At 37.1% G+C, this 12,877-nt stretch overlaps 1 protein-coding gene across 4 annotated transcripts in view; it reads left to right on the top strand.

Moving 5' to 3' along the window:
- Nucleotides 1–12,877, top strand: part of LOC132915996 (lachesin-like) — a 480,024-nt gene that overhangs the window by 452,602 nt on the left and 14,545 nt on the right. For all 4 annotated transcript variants that reach the window (XM_060975752.1, XM_060975751.1, XM_060975749.1 and 1 more), the window contains exons 5-6: nt 372–499; nt 12,198–12,366. In XM_060975752.1, coding sequence (XP_060831735.1) covers nt 372–499; nt 12,198–12,366 — 297 coding nt within the window. The remainder of the gene's footprint in view (nt 1–371; nt 500–12,197; nt 12,367–12,877) is intronic.

The following is a 12,877-nucleotide window of genomic DNA, read 5'->3' as shown; positions in this document are numbered from 1 at the left end:
GCGCTACTAACAGCCAATGTATCGTCTTTTCGAGGAAGAAAGAGTCTTGCTTTTACCTACAACCATTTTACTCTTTGTTCATTTTTGTAGTACTTTGTGCTTGAAATAATGGCATGAATTTTTGCGATAAAAGATATAAAGAGAAATTATTCTTTCTTTAACTGTTATTGCTACTGATTTATATTGAATAGCATGATCTTTTATAGGGTTTATTTTGTCCTTTGAATTTTATAAAGCTACTAAACGGATTCTGAATAAAATGAGAATTATTGAAAATTTCACCGTATTTGCAATATTTTTATAAAGATACTCTATATAACAATCATACGAGAATTAACAGTTAAAAATAATTTTGTCGCTTTATTTTTCAGTACCGAAAACTGAAATCCTGGGTGCACCAGACCTATACATCAATCGAGGTAGCACGATCAATCTGACGTGTGTGGTTCTCCTAAGTCCTGAGCCGCCAGCCTACATATTTTGGAATCATAACAACGCTGTAAGTATCGATTAAAAATTCGAAAATTATATGAACACGACAATAAGAGGAAATATCCAATAACTTTCTCATATTTAATAATTTTCTTCGAGAATAGGAGAGAGAAGGTCCAATAACGAAACGTTTCTAATGCGTAAATACATAAATGTAAGTACGAAAAGCATCGTGAAACTGTAATTTACAATCGAGATAGTTTATGCCAATACGTATCAACTTTATACAAGTATAATTGATGACGATAGTTCTTGGCGCTTCGCTGCTGCCTGATGTCTTCAAACTTATGTACATTCTGTACTCTGCTGAAAGCAGCAAGTGAATTCAACGTTTCCGCTTGACTGAAGTTGCTTCGAAATTCGTCATCCGTCTTTCGCTTAAGATTACTTCGCTTCCGCGCGATTTTTTCACTATCTTCTATCGAGTTACGCAGAATGTGAATGATCGATATATACTAACTTCAGTAGTTGAGGTAAAACAGATCTGTGATAAAAGTGGATCTACCACGAAGGATACTTAAATTGTAATTTAATAACAAGGAACAAACAATTTTATAGTTAAAAGTGAGAAATTATTAATGACAAACGAATGTAAATTAGTTCGGTAAAAATGTAGGAAATTCCTAAATAAAAAAATTATTATGTCCAGAATAACAAATTCAAGCGACGAGTTAACTCGTTTTCCCCCAACTAACAACTTAATATTAATGAATTATCATGACAAACATCAGAAATTAGTATAGATTATTATACACTGCAAGCAGTATGTAATAAGATTTACTTTAATTTTAGTCTTAGCAGTTTTATTGTTACAGTGTATAAATACAGCCTGTATCCCTGAGGCTATTAAATTCTCAACATATCTTTATAAAATACCTCAACATCTTTTAAAATTTCCACTCACTATTTTTATTTAAATCTGCCGAATCTAAATATTCTCTCATAAATACCACCTAAGTATTCCTTGCATTTCCACGCTCTTCTTTCACCACATATAATCTCCAATATGAGAAAATTTCTCGTAGATGCACCCTGGTAAATAATTACCGTAAAGCACACAGCAGCATCATAAAAATTAATCATAATCAGAGTTTCACTTAAATACGAGATTTAGTTCTTGTCGGAAATGGCTTTTCCGAGCACTTGCCATATAGTATAGCAAAGCACGTAAGAGCGTAAAGGAACGGACTATAAACCAACGTCGAGTATTCGAGCGAACGAAACACCGATAAATTTTGATAACTGTGACATTAGTAACTACTAAATTGTCAGTGGAAGCGCGACTAATAACGGCGCATGGGAAACACCATTAGGCCCATTAAGTCTGACCAACGCCCTTGGAATTCCCTAGCGCGACTACGAACAGATACTGCGAGCCTCAAGATGAATTCCATGGTATTGTGACTTAGACGTGCAGTTCAAACTACCTGGAACTGAACACAGGACAACGAAGTAAGATAATCTGCGACACTGCTAAAGCTAATTGTAACGAGGATCTATTATTCGTATTTCTAGAAATTCGTATATTCGAAATATCAGGTTTCCCCTTAAAATCATACCGATTAATTTTACGATTTCGAACAGAAGAATTATAATTTACTTTCCATCCAAAAATAAAAGAATGGAAAGTTCGACGTTACGTAGATCGACGAGATTACCCTTAACTTTCTTAACCATCTTAGATATCCAGCTTAGACCCCTCGATACGGAGTCCATAAATCTTACAGAGTCGTAGCAAAACGAGAAAACGCGAAATGGCGCTCGTCAAAGTCACGATTTTGCGCAAATGCAATGCTTTCCCGTACAGCAGAGAGAGACGAGGAGATGGAGGAGATTTCACAGGGAAACGGTTCTTGGAGAGTTTCGCAACACGTCGCGCAGGGATACAAACCGATAAGGAAGGGAACACGCATCGTCCCTAGAGGTGAACTAAGGCGAAATTGCAATCCTTCGATGATAAGATCGATGGATCGATCGATCCGCGACGCGAAACATTTTCCAACCGCAAGGAATCATCAGAGCTCGCTGGGCTTTCCCCATACGCTTCAATAAACCTCGTCCCTTTGATTTCGATTGAATTTCGAGACTGCGTCTCTCTGTTCTATCCACGTGCGAGAGACGAACGTGTTTTCTCCCGGTTTGCCGCGTGTACTTGCGGATTTGTCCTCTCTATGTCGAGCATCAGCTATTCGTTTCGCGTGTTTCTTTCTTTCTCTCTCTCTCGCTCACTCTCACTGTGTGTGAACACTGTACCTGTGCGTTTGTAAATAGAAAAGACCGAGCTGGTCGCAATTAAATTGACTTAACAATTTGTCGGTTGCCTTTTCACTCGAGTAGGACGAAAGCAGACGTATCTCGTGTATCTTTCGAACGTTGGTCTAAAGTCTATTTTCCCTGGTCAGCTATCGGTACCTCGATGTTGTTCCTAGCTTTCTTTTTTCTCTTCTCTTTTTTTCTCTTTTTTCTTTGCGATCGCCATGTGTTCATTAACGGTAACTCGAGTATTGACTGTTTGTTCGGCTTGATTAAAAGGGATAATGGAGAAATGATTATTGATCGACGACCTTAAATGAGAAAAATTAGGATGCTCTCTTAAAATGGTGATGACACATGTTACGGTCTTTTGGATGTAACGAACTGCAATAATTGATGAAACAGTATTGTTGAAATTTCATTGTTACTTTGTGGTTTAATTGACGCAATCCACTATGTAAAAATAAATAAATGTAAATTGATATGTAAATTCGCATGTAAATTAACATACACGTTACATTTTGAAATTGCGTACGTACGATGTTAATTAATTAAATGATCGACTATTCGGAATACATGTTTCGATACCAATCACTATTCATGTTTCAACTAATTTTTGATATGAGTATTAATTTGTTCTCTCTCTCTCTCTATTTCTCTATCTCTTTCTCTCTCTCACTGACTCTTGCGTATAACACATAGGTAACTGTACTTATCAGTGAATACGATTAAAACATGCTTGACGTTGATCTTCAGTTCCTGACAATTAACCTGACAGTTTCTTAAACTGTTTTACGGTATCCTCAAACTGTAAACGTTGGTCTTTCATGTCCAATGCGTTTTTCAGTGGGAATACTTGTTAAAAAATAAAAGAAACTCACGTAACTTCTTCAAACGTCCTAAATTAGGGTTATCATAAAACTTTTATGAAATAAGCCCTTTTAGGCGGAGAAAAAAAGCTTCCTGCCTCCTACATTGCGAGGAACTCAATCCGGTCGAAATAGCTCGGGCATGAAATACCCACCTTTACTGTTTAGGGGTTAATTTCCGGCTTTTTGAACATATGGTACAACTCTTATTGATAATTCGCTATCAATAGATGTGGAGCAACGATCAAAATCAAACATTCAATTAAATGAATTAAATGAATTATCGGTTAATCTTATAGTACACATTGGTAAATATCCAAAATGAAAATACCAATGTGTCCGCACATTTTAATTACTATATATGTGTTCTCTGAGCGAATTTGTTAGAAAGAAGATAGGAGAAATATTTCAAAATGAAGTAGCATTTAAAAAGAAAAGAATCAAAGGAATATAATTACAAAGCTTTATTACCTACTATTTACAACGAAATAGCAGTAGCAATCAAGAGCACATATTTGTTCGTGCTTTTCTACTTCATTGAGAAGCTTATTTCAAATCAATAATAAAATTGAAGAAAATCAGGAAAGATCGAAATCGACTGTTTTTTGTTCGATTTTTACTGATTTGTCTGATTACATTTCATTAGGTGATTTTCTAGGTCAGTCCTTTCTCTATGAACATCGGCAATCACGTCATCGAAACAGGACGACAAAGATCAAAACAAGTCTCCATTAATGATTTCCGATTTCGCATCAGCAAACTTACCAATCTAAATATCGAAACACTTTTCGCTTCGACAAAAATTTTAAATGGCTTTATTGTATTAAAGAAATGGAACAAAATATTGATCGAGGAACGTCACTAATATTATAAACTATTTTCCATCTCGTTATTTCATTTTTGTATCAGACATACGCGTTTTATGAATGATAATTGACGAAACGAGGTGAGAATTCATGCTAACTTCTATTACCGCAGATGTATCAATTGATTTGGTGGTTCTAATCGGCTTACACGAATGAAATCCTGTTAGGAAGTGGTTAAACGAGATATAATATCGCGTCTTATTTATGTGGCGATCGTGGACGATCGCCAAAACGGCAAGGCAAAGACGTTGCCAAATCGGTTTTCACGGTATTACGACGATAGAAATAAAAGTACCTTCTCCGGATTTGTAACTCTCAATTTGTTCACGATAACGGATACTGTAAACTGACCTTGATCGACACGGTTTAATCCCTTGCATTCTTATTCTTTCTTCAAATGTGTCAAAACATTGTGTTTCTCAGTCTAATCGTTTGATGAATCATTCGATATTTTGAAAATTATCTTTCCAATATATCGAAAAAGATTCCAATTAAAATGTAACGAAAGATTAGTCAGAACGATAAAATCTAACAAAATTCACTGTATAATGTACTTGCATTTAATAGTAGATTAGAATTAAAATGTTCATTAAAGAAAGATTGTTTTAAACTGAAAGATTTATAAAGGCTGTGAATAATTGCATTTATAGAGAAAGCAACAACTGCCAGTTTGTTAATAGGCCATTTTGACTCGATTGGTCTAATATTAAAGCTAAGAATGTTTTAAGTTTAATAATTAAAAACAAAAACTATGTTTACTCTGATAGTAATCCACAGAAGATTAAAACAGCATAATTTCAACCCTTAAGCTTAGGGACAATTTTCATCTCATCGATGTAGATTGTCATTGATAAAAAATTTCATTAAATTTAATGTCCTTCCTCTTAAATTGATAAAAAAAAGTGTTTCAGAAACAAGATTACAAGCCAGTCCATTTTAACGAATAGCAAACGACCACGTCGATCGCGAACAAACGATCCACGAAGTAATGCAAACTTCCTGCTTGTTGTAATCGATTTTTGTTAATCGTTTAAGTTCCACTACCTTGCTGTGACTAACTTGGCGAAACTTCGACTAATGCAATGAAAGTTCGATTTCCTTCGATTTCGATTTGTAACTTTTATTTACTGATTTGACCAATTGACCGAAACTTCTCGGATCTTTTTAATTCGATTCTTATTTAGAACTTCATTTATTTCAGATCATCGATAAATTGTTCACGTAATATGATCTCACATTCCTCTTTTCGCTATCTACAATTTCTTCTTCGAATAATAAGAATTCACATTCAAATAAGTAGAAGCAATCGAAAGGATGTTATACCAGCTATCGTAAACGAGATTAAATTATAAATATATCCTGTTTGTATTTGTTTTGAGACAATGTCACCTGTCTTCTTTATGTAGCTTCAGTAAATTAAACAACCTGGTGAAAAAGAGCTTTTCATACGACAAAATAATTCCACAAGTTGAACAATTTTCTAAAGAATGTCAATTTTGTTACTGCATATTAAATTTCAAAAGTTACATTCCTGCCATAATATTTATAACATACCAAAAACAGGATAACCGTGAATCCTCTTTTCCCTAAACCTACGACAAAATTGTACCCTCTCAAAGAAGACCACACGTTCGAATACTTTTGCGATAACCCAAGTACTTATAAACATTTGCATATCGAAACTGCAAGCTTTAACGAAATCCAAATTCTTTACCCTTTGTAGTTTTAAACGAAGGTTCTCGCGCACGCGTACAAAGAACGTCGACAAGTGTAGCAACTTGTCTCGCTTGCTCGATTTTTCTTCTTTATCTTCCACCAACACTTATTTACACGACACTAGATGTAGGAGAGAGAAAGGGATAGAAAAAAAAGGGATGAAAAGAAAAAAAAAGGAAAGGGAGAATGTTTGTCCTGTGACAGCGCAGTTTCAAAGCAACGTTATTTGCACCTCACACGCACCAACACGAACGAAAATGGTCTTCCGCGCGACGCACACCAACACAGTCGACGACAGCCCGCTTTATGTACAACTGTTTACCTGTCGGATACAATTTCAGGCTCGGATGTCTACAAAAAGCTCGGAACCTGTCCTCGAGGGGGGACGTCGAAAGCTCGTGTTACCTTCATGCGTGACTTGCTACGAAAAACGCGCTATTTCCCGGCATCGGCCGCGGCAAATAAAGGTGGACACATTTCATCGCCTTTGTACTCGCTACCGTGTAACGCGAACTTTCGCTTCTCTCTGAGAAAAACGGGGCACAATGACGCGTCAGACGCCCGGCCGCGTAAAATAACGACTACTTCGCACGAGAAATGGCGAAACTTGGAAAATGGTAACGAACTAAACGTGATTAAGACACAGAAAATTAGCTGCCCAACTCTTGTTTCACGATTTTGGATGTCGAAGCGAATTATTACGTATCGAATCCGATTAAACCGAATAGAATAAGAATAAAGAAATTGGTACGAAGAATGCCAAATATTAACAAACCATAGAAGTTTGTAATTTATAGTAATTTGTTATATATGTTTAATTTTAGTTCCAAGTGTAGAGATTGGATAAATAACTGTAATAGGTTTATATGCATTTTATTTCATTGAAAAGACGAGAAAGAACTTCGTAATACGGTTAGAAAATTTTTAGAGAATTTCTATATCTGTATTATTGCTAAAATATCCTGGAAGTAAAGTAAGAAATTTTGCAAGAATATAAGTATAAAACCAGTGTTAATAAAGACTCCTAAACTGATGAAAACATTAGCGACAACGAGGTTCTTCAAAAACATTTTATTTTTTCCTTCTGACGTGTACGTTCGAACGAGTTGGCTAGGAGCTGGCGTGAAATCGCAAAATAAAAGGCAATCTTACGGGTGCAACAGCAGATGGCTATCTCTGCCCGATCTCAACAAATGAGGAAACAATTGGACCAAGGAACAAGAATATCCCTGACTTCGAATTGGAAAATATGTTTCGTAGGAAATGAGACGGGTTTCTGGAAAATGCTGGCCATGACAAGGTAACCACCTGTTTTTGCCATTTATACGTTCGCAGCAAGTGTATCGCCGGATTTCGTGGCGCGAAAATAAATAATTCTGCTGCTTAAGGAAACTCGTAACTCTAGATTTCTTATATTTCCGCTTTTATATCGCATTTCCGCTGAATTCTATTTATAAAAAATCAAATTCTAGAAAAAGAAGCTGAAAGTTTCTAAATGTCAGAAAAAAAAAAAAATAAAAAGAAACGAAATGAATTTTAACAATTCGATATAGGTACTATCGCTATAGTCTGAAAATAAAATCAGTTAAACGTGAAGAGAGATACAAAAATAAAAATTGTCTATCGCCTGTGCAATTGGCTGATTCCGTGTTAAAACATTTTTCACTTGGTCGTTGCCCAAAGGAATAACTTTAATTTCGCGCATAGTATCCATCACGATAAATTGAACCCGGAGTAGCACGGTCTCCAACGTTCTAAAGCGATTTCACGTAATAAAGAGAACCGTTCGAGTGATCCTGGAGGATTCAATCAAAGCTGAAAGGCTATCGATTTAAATGAAGTAGATAAATTAAGATCGGATCGGGGTAGGGAAAAAGAAAAAAGCGAACTCGAGAAAGGCGAGAAAAGGCGATATAAGTCGAGGGGGGAAATGCCAGGACGGAAGAAGAAGGAAAGAATCTGGAGACAAGGGAGTCGTTATCGGGGCACAGGAGAAGACTGATAAGACAAAAGTAGTAACGTGCTGGGTGGAAACCATTCCAATGGACCATTGAGTCCAAGATGTTCCATCCAGTTGCCGAAGATTCTCATGGGATGCCGATTTCTCCTATGATCACGTAATGAGGCTGACGAGACTCCCTTCTCGTTTCCTTCCATTTCCATTTCCTCTTTTCGAGACCATGTAGAACCGTCGGCCGGCACGCGCTTAAAACTCCTTCAAATTACGAGCTCCACGATGCAGTGAAATTATCTAGTTCGTTGAACTGCACCGTTCTGTTCGCTGACATCGAATAAAGATCGCGGAAATCTGGCGATCCGCAATCCTGAAACAGTAAAATTCTGATTTTCTCGTTCATCGGATCGGTCGTTATCCTGTACTCGTCTTCCTCGTCAACTTTTCGACGTCGTTTTTATTTGGTCTTTGAAAATCGAGTCCACTCGAACATTCTTCGTCGTCTTGTTTTTGATGAAGTCGAATTCGGATTGTTACCTCGCCACGGTGAACAGGAAAATGTTGGGAGATATCTCCAGTAGCTAAAGGTAAGGGATTCTTTACGTTGTTTTAAGAAAGTGAACATTGCTCGGATACCTACGTTGTATCGCGTTTTCTTCACAAATTTTTTCACGCTATTGCTTCAGGCGATTGTACGTATCTTCAACGAGAAGAATTTTTAAAATGCAAAAAGAAAGTATTTTTTGAGTGTTAGCCAGGTACGTAAATTTACATTTATTTTAGAGATTTCTCCTTGTTATCTTGTATCTTCATCTATGTCCATCGTTTGTTTTTAATAATATACAATATTATTTTCTATTATCTTCCACAAATCCATGGTTCCAAAAAGATAATAAAGCGCAGAGAGATTATTATCGAACAACATTTATACAAATATCGTATAAAAAAGAAGGAATCAATATAACCGTGATATATTGCAACGATTGTGTGACACGACGATATTCTCAATCCTCTGATATTTATTTAAAACACGATTATTGATACTGACATAACCGTGAACTGATCGAATTAATAACAGGTAATCGAAACGAACAATGTGACATAATTGATTTAAAGCAGGAATTTCTATATTGAAAGAAATATTTGCACTCATTCAAATATCAGAGAAGGATCAATGTTGGTGATTTTTAAAAAGAGACCAAGAGAGTAGAGCGATTGGGTGATTTAATACTAAACCAACCGTCCAGGAAGACGAAGTAGAGGAAAAATGCGGTACTACGAAGGTAAGTAAGTGGTTGTGGCGAGGAGTAAAAAAAAGTAAAAGGTCCTGATTTTGAGGTAGGTCGACTGTAATTGGGGTGCGCGGTATCCCATTGTACAGAAAATTAGGAAGCGGATTTTATAGCTACGTTTTAACGACCCTGCTACAGGACTTTTCTAATTAAGAGCTTACCATCCGTGTTGTTAATAGCTTATTTTGTCACTAAGAGGATTATTAGAAATTTTTAAGAGGTTTAAGCTTGCGAAGGGTTTTAGTTGCTCAAAGGGGTACAGAACACTAACCGCGTCGAAATTTCGTTGCGCGCATAAAACGATAATTATTTCCTCCTGCCCTGTGTATATCTAAAAATGTTCGATACATGTACGAAAATTGATACTAAAAAATAAATCGTTTAACAAAACGTCAAAAACATGACGCGTTAAATGATACCGATCGCAAAACAATTGTGATAGACGCGTGAAAATAATTGACGTATTTAACGAGGGATTTTTCTGTGACATGATATCAATGCAACTTGAAATTTCAGATTTCACTGGTACAAAAGTTTGACCGCGTATACGCTCGGTCGCGTTCAACACGAACGAGGGGATGGAACGGATGCATCCGTTATTAGCTCGTCATACACGAGACTCGGATTAACCGTGTACTTCCTAGTGAAAGTTTCGCATATTATTCTGCGTTACATCGCGGACGTAGATAACAGAATGGCAGGAAGAGAGCTCGGCTTATCAAGTTCGTGGGTTACAACTTTCTCGTCCGATTGATTATATTTTGAACAACCCAGGAGAGATCGTGTTCTCAAACGTATAACAGATAATGGATCATCTAAAACATTTATTTAATATATTTTAACTCAACATGTTTTTAATTGTATCTTATGCCATTACATACGGATGAGAAATTAATAATTTTGTTATATTTCAACGCTTTGAATTATTTAAACTTCTTTTAATGAAACATTTGAACTGGGTTGTGGTACAAAGTCCTATTTTTAAATATGAACATATTAGATATATTGTAACGAATTGCATCCTCTGTTCTTTGCCTATAGAAACATTTTTTAATTAGAAACAATATACGGTATATGATGATATAGCAAACGTGTTCTAGGGACGTACATGATATCAGATAGAAATTCTGTAGGATAAATATTAATCAAACAATATACATATCTATTAGTTCATTTTAATAATACTATTCCTAGGATTTCTAGCTCTTAAAGGAAAATATCATCGGTATTTTGAAGGTATCTGATAATAAATATCGTTCATGATTGTCTCACAGCAGAACATTAACGTGACAAGCATTAACGTGAAAAACCATCGAGCACGCACTTGGGGCGCTTTATCCGTTTATTTACGAGAAACTTTGAAGGTGATGGGGGCAGCCACGAGGAAAAAAGAAATTCGAGAAAGCGAGTTCCAAGAAATTTCGCGAAAGATGTCCTCCGTGAAGATGGTCTTAAGATGGCACGTAAGAGCAGTGCACCGAAGGCTCGAGCTGCAGATCATTTATTTAGAAATCCGTCTCGGCTCTGACGACACCGGCACCGCTTCTAGCTCCCTCAGCAGCGAGCATCGACCCTCACGACCCCTGTTAAAGAGACACTCGCGAGGAACGTCGAGTGGAACAGGCGCAGGATAAACAGAACGTTTCCAGGGCTCTGGCACTGTGTACCGGTGCAAGTTCGGACGGTGCTCCGTGTTAGCCTTTCTGAATCTATGTGCACAAACGCTCGAGAAGGAGGACGTGGAAATCTAAACGAAATCGTGACGGCCAGGGCGAATTTTCAGCGCAGAGAATAAAAGTACTGTTGTAGAAATTCGCTGACTACGCGTCCGAGGAAAACAACGAGACCAACCTTTTACGGTAAAAGATGTCTAAGTGTGTAAGTACGGAGTAAAAGTGTTTATTTGATGATGGAGTTTCCGATGAAAGTATTTGAAATTTTACTGAAATCCTAGAGAGACCATTGGTGCGTATATAGGGGATTGACAGGTTGACAGGTTGACATTTAACTTTTGTATTTTTAGATCACTGCTAGTCTGTACTTGATTGATTTATATTTCTAAAATGCCCCGTATAGAAAGATACATTAATATTGCAGGATTTGACGATGATCCTGTGAAGATCACGATTGATCTGACACGTCACAATGTTACAGTATCCGACAATGCGTTTATTGAACAGCATTGAAACCTGTAGTATCAAATAACGGTCTATTAAAGGAATAGTCTGTCGTTAAAGCCGTTACTTCCTTTCAATCATAAAAAGTCTACAATCCTCAAAAAATATATCCGTTTCGAAACAAAACGATGAAAATGAAAAGCTTTCAAACAAATGCAGATTCCAAACTGCTCTTAATTTATCAAGTTCCTCGCCAGAGGAAAGCAGAGACATTTTTCTATTCATATTTTCTACAATGATACAATCTCTTCTCGTTTAGCAACTTCCAACAACGTAAAGAAATAAATCACAGAGGAGAGAAAGAAAGAGAGAGAGAGAGAGGACAGCGAGAATTTTTCCCTGCTCCCTCATATCAACCTTCGTTCAATGACAACAGACGTTCCAACGTAGTTCCCAAAAGCTTATCTCCCACGTTTCTCGACCAACAGTTCCAACTTCCAGCCCTCGAATAAAAGGGAGGAAGTTGCCACGTTGGTGGTCTCCGATCGTCCTTCGTTTCGCGTTCTCCTCGTTTCAGAGTACGATTCGACTTTTCAACGTTGCTCGACTCAAAGCTCCCTTTTTGATCATTGTTGCAGATAATCACCTACGACCCGACCAGAGGCGGCGTATCTGTGGTCACGGAAAAGGGTGACATCACCAAGAGTTTTCTACTGGTGCAGGAAGCAAAGCCATCGGACTCTGGCCGGTACACCTGTAATCCCAGCAACGCTCAATCAAAATCGATTACCGTTCACGTACTCAATGGTGAGTAATTCCGACTTAATTACGGGCCGTCTCTTTACCCGGCTCGTTATCAAATCTAAACAGCTACGATGCTCGTAAATGGCTTTTTACATCGGATCGTTAGTGGGGATCCGACTCTTAAACAGGACCTAAATTAATAAACGGCTTCGTTTTCTCGAATTTCTTTTACCAGGCGAATTAATAGCGAGAGAACACGAAGGCGAGCTTCCCCGGATTATTAATTTAAAATTGATGAACGTCAAACGAAGAATAGGAAAGAGGGAGAGAAAGAGTTTCAAACAGAGAACAGGAGATCTGTTTTCGACACACACGTTTAATTAATGAATTCATTGCTTCGGTTTAACAGAATTTCCGTGTAAAACACCAACACGTTTGCGACTGATGTTTGCACACTTCAACGTATTTGTACGTGACGCACCATTGAAACGACTAAACGTATAGACTAAACGTACAGACGTGCGCGCGTATGTAGTGTATATACATATGCATGAGGAAGTATCCGAATGTAGGA

The sequence above is a fragment of the Bombus pascuorum genome, chromosome 1 (genome assembly GCF_905332965.1).
Source record: "Bombus pascuorum chromosome 1, iyBomPasc1.1, whole genome shotgun sequence".
Classification (NCBI taxonomy): Eukaryota; Metazoa; Arthropoda; class Insecta; order Hymenoptera; family Apidae; genus Bombus; species Bombus pascuorum.
Note: the sequence above shows the minus strand (reverse complement) of the source record. Positions and strands in the feature narration are given on the sequence as shown.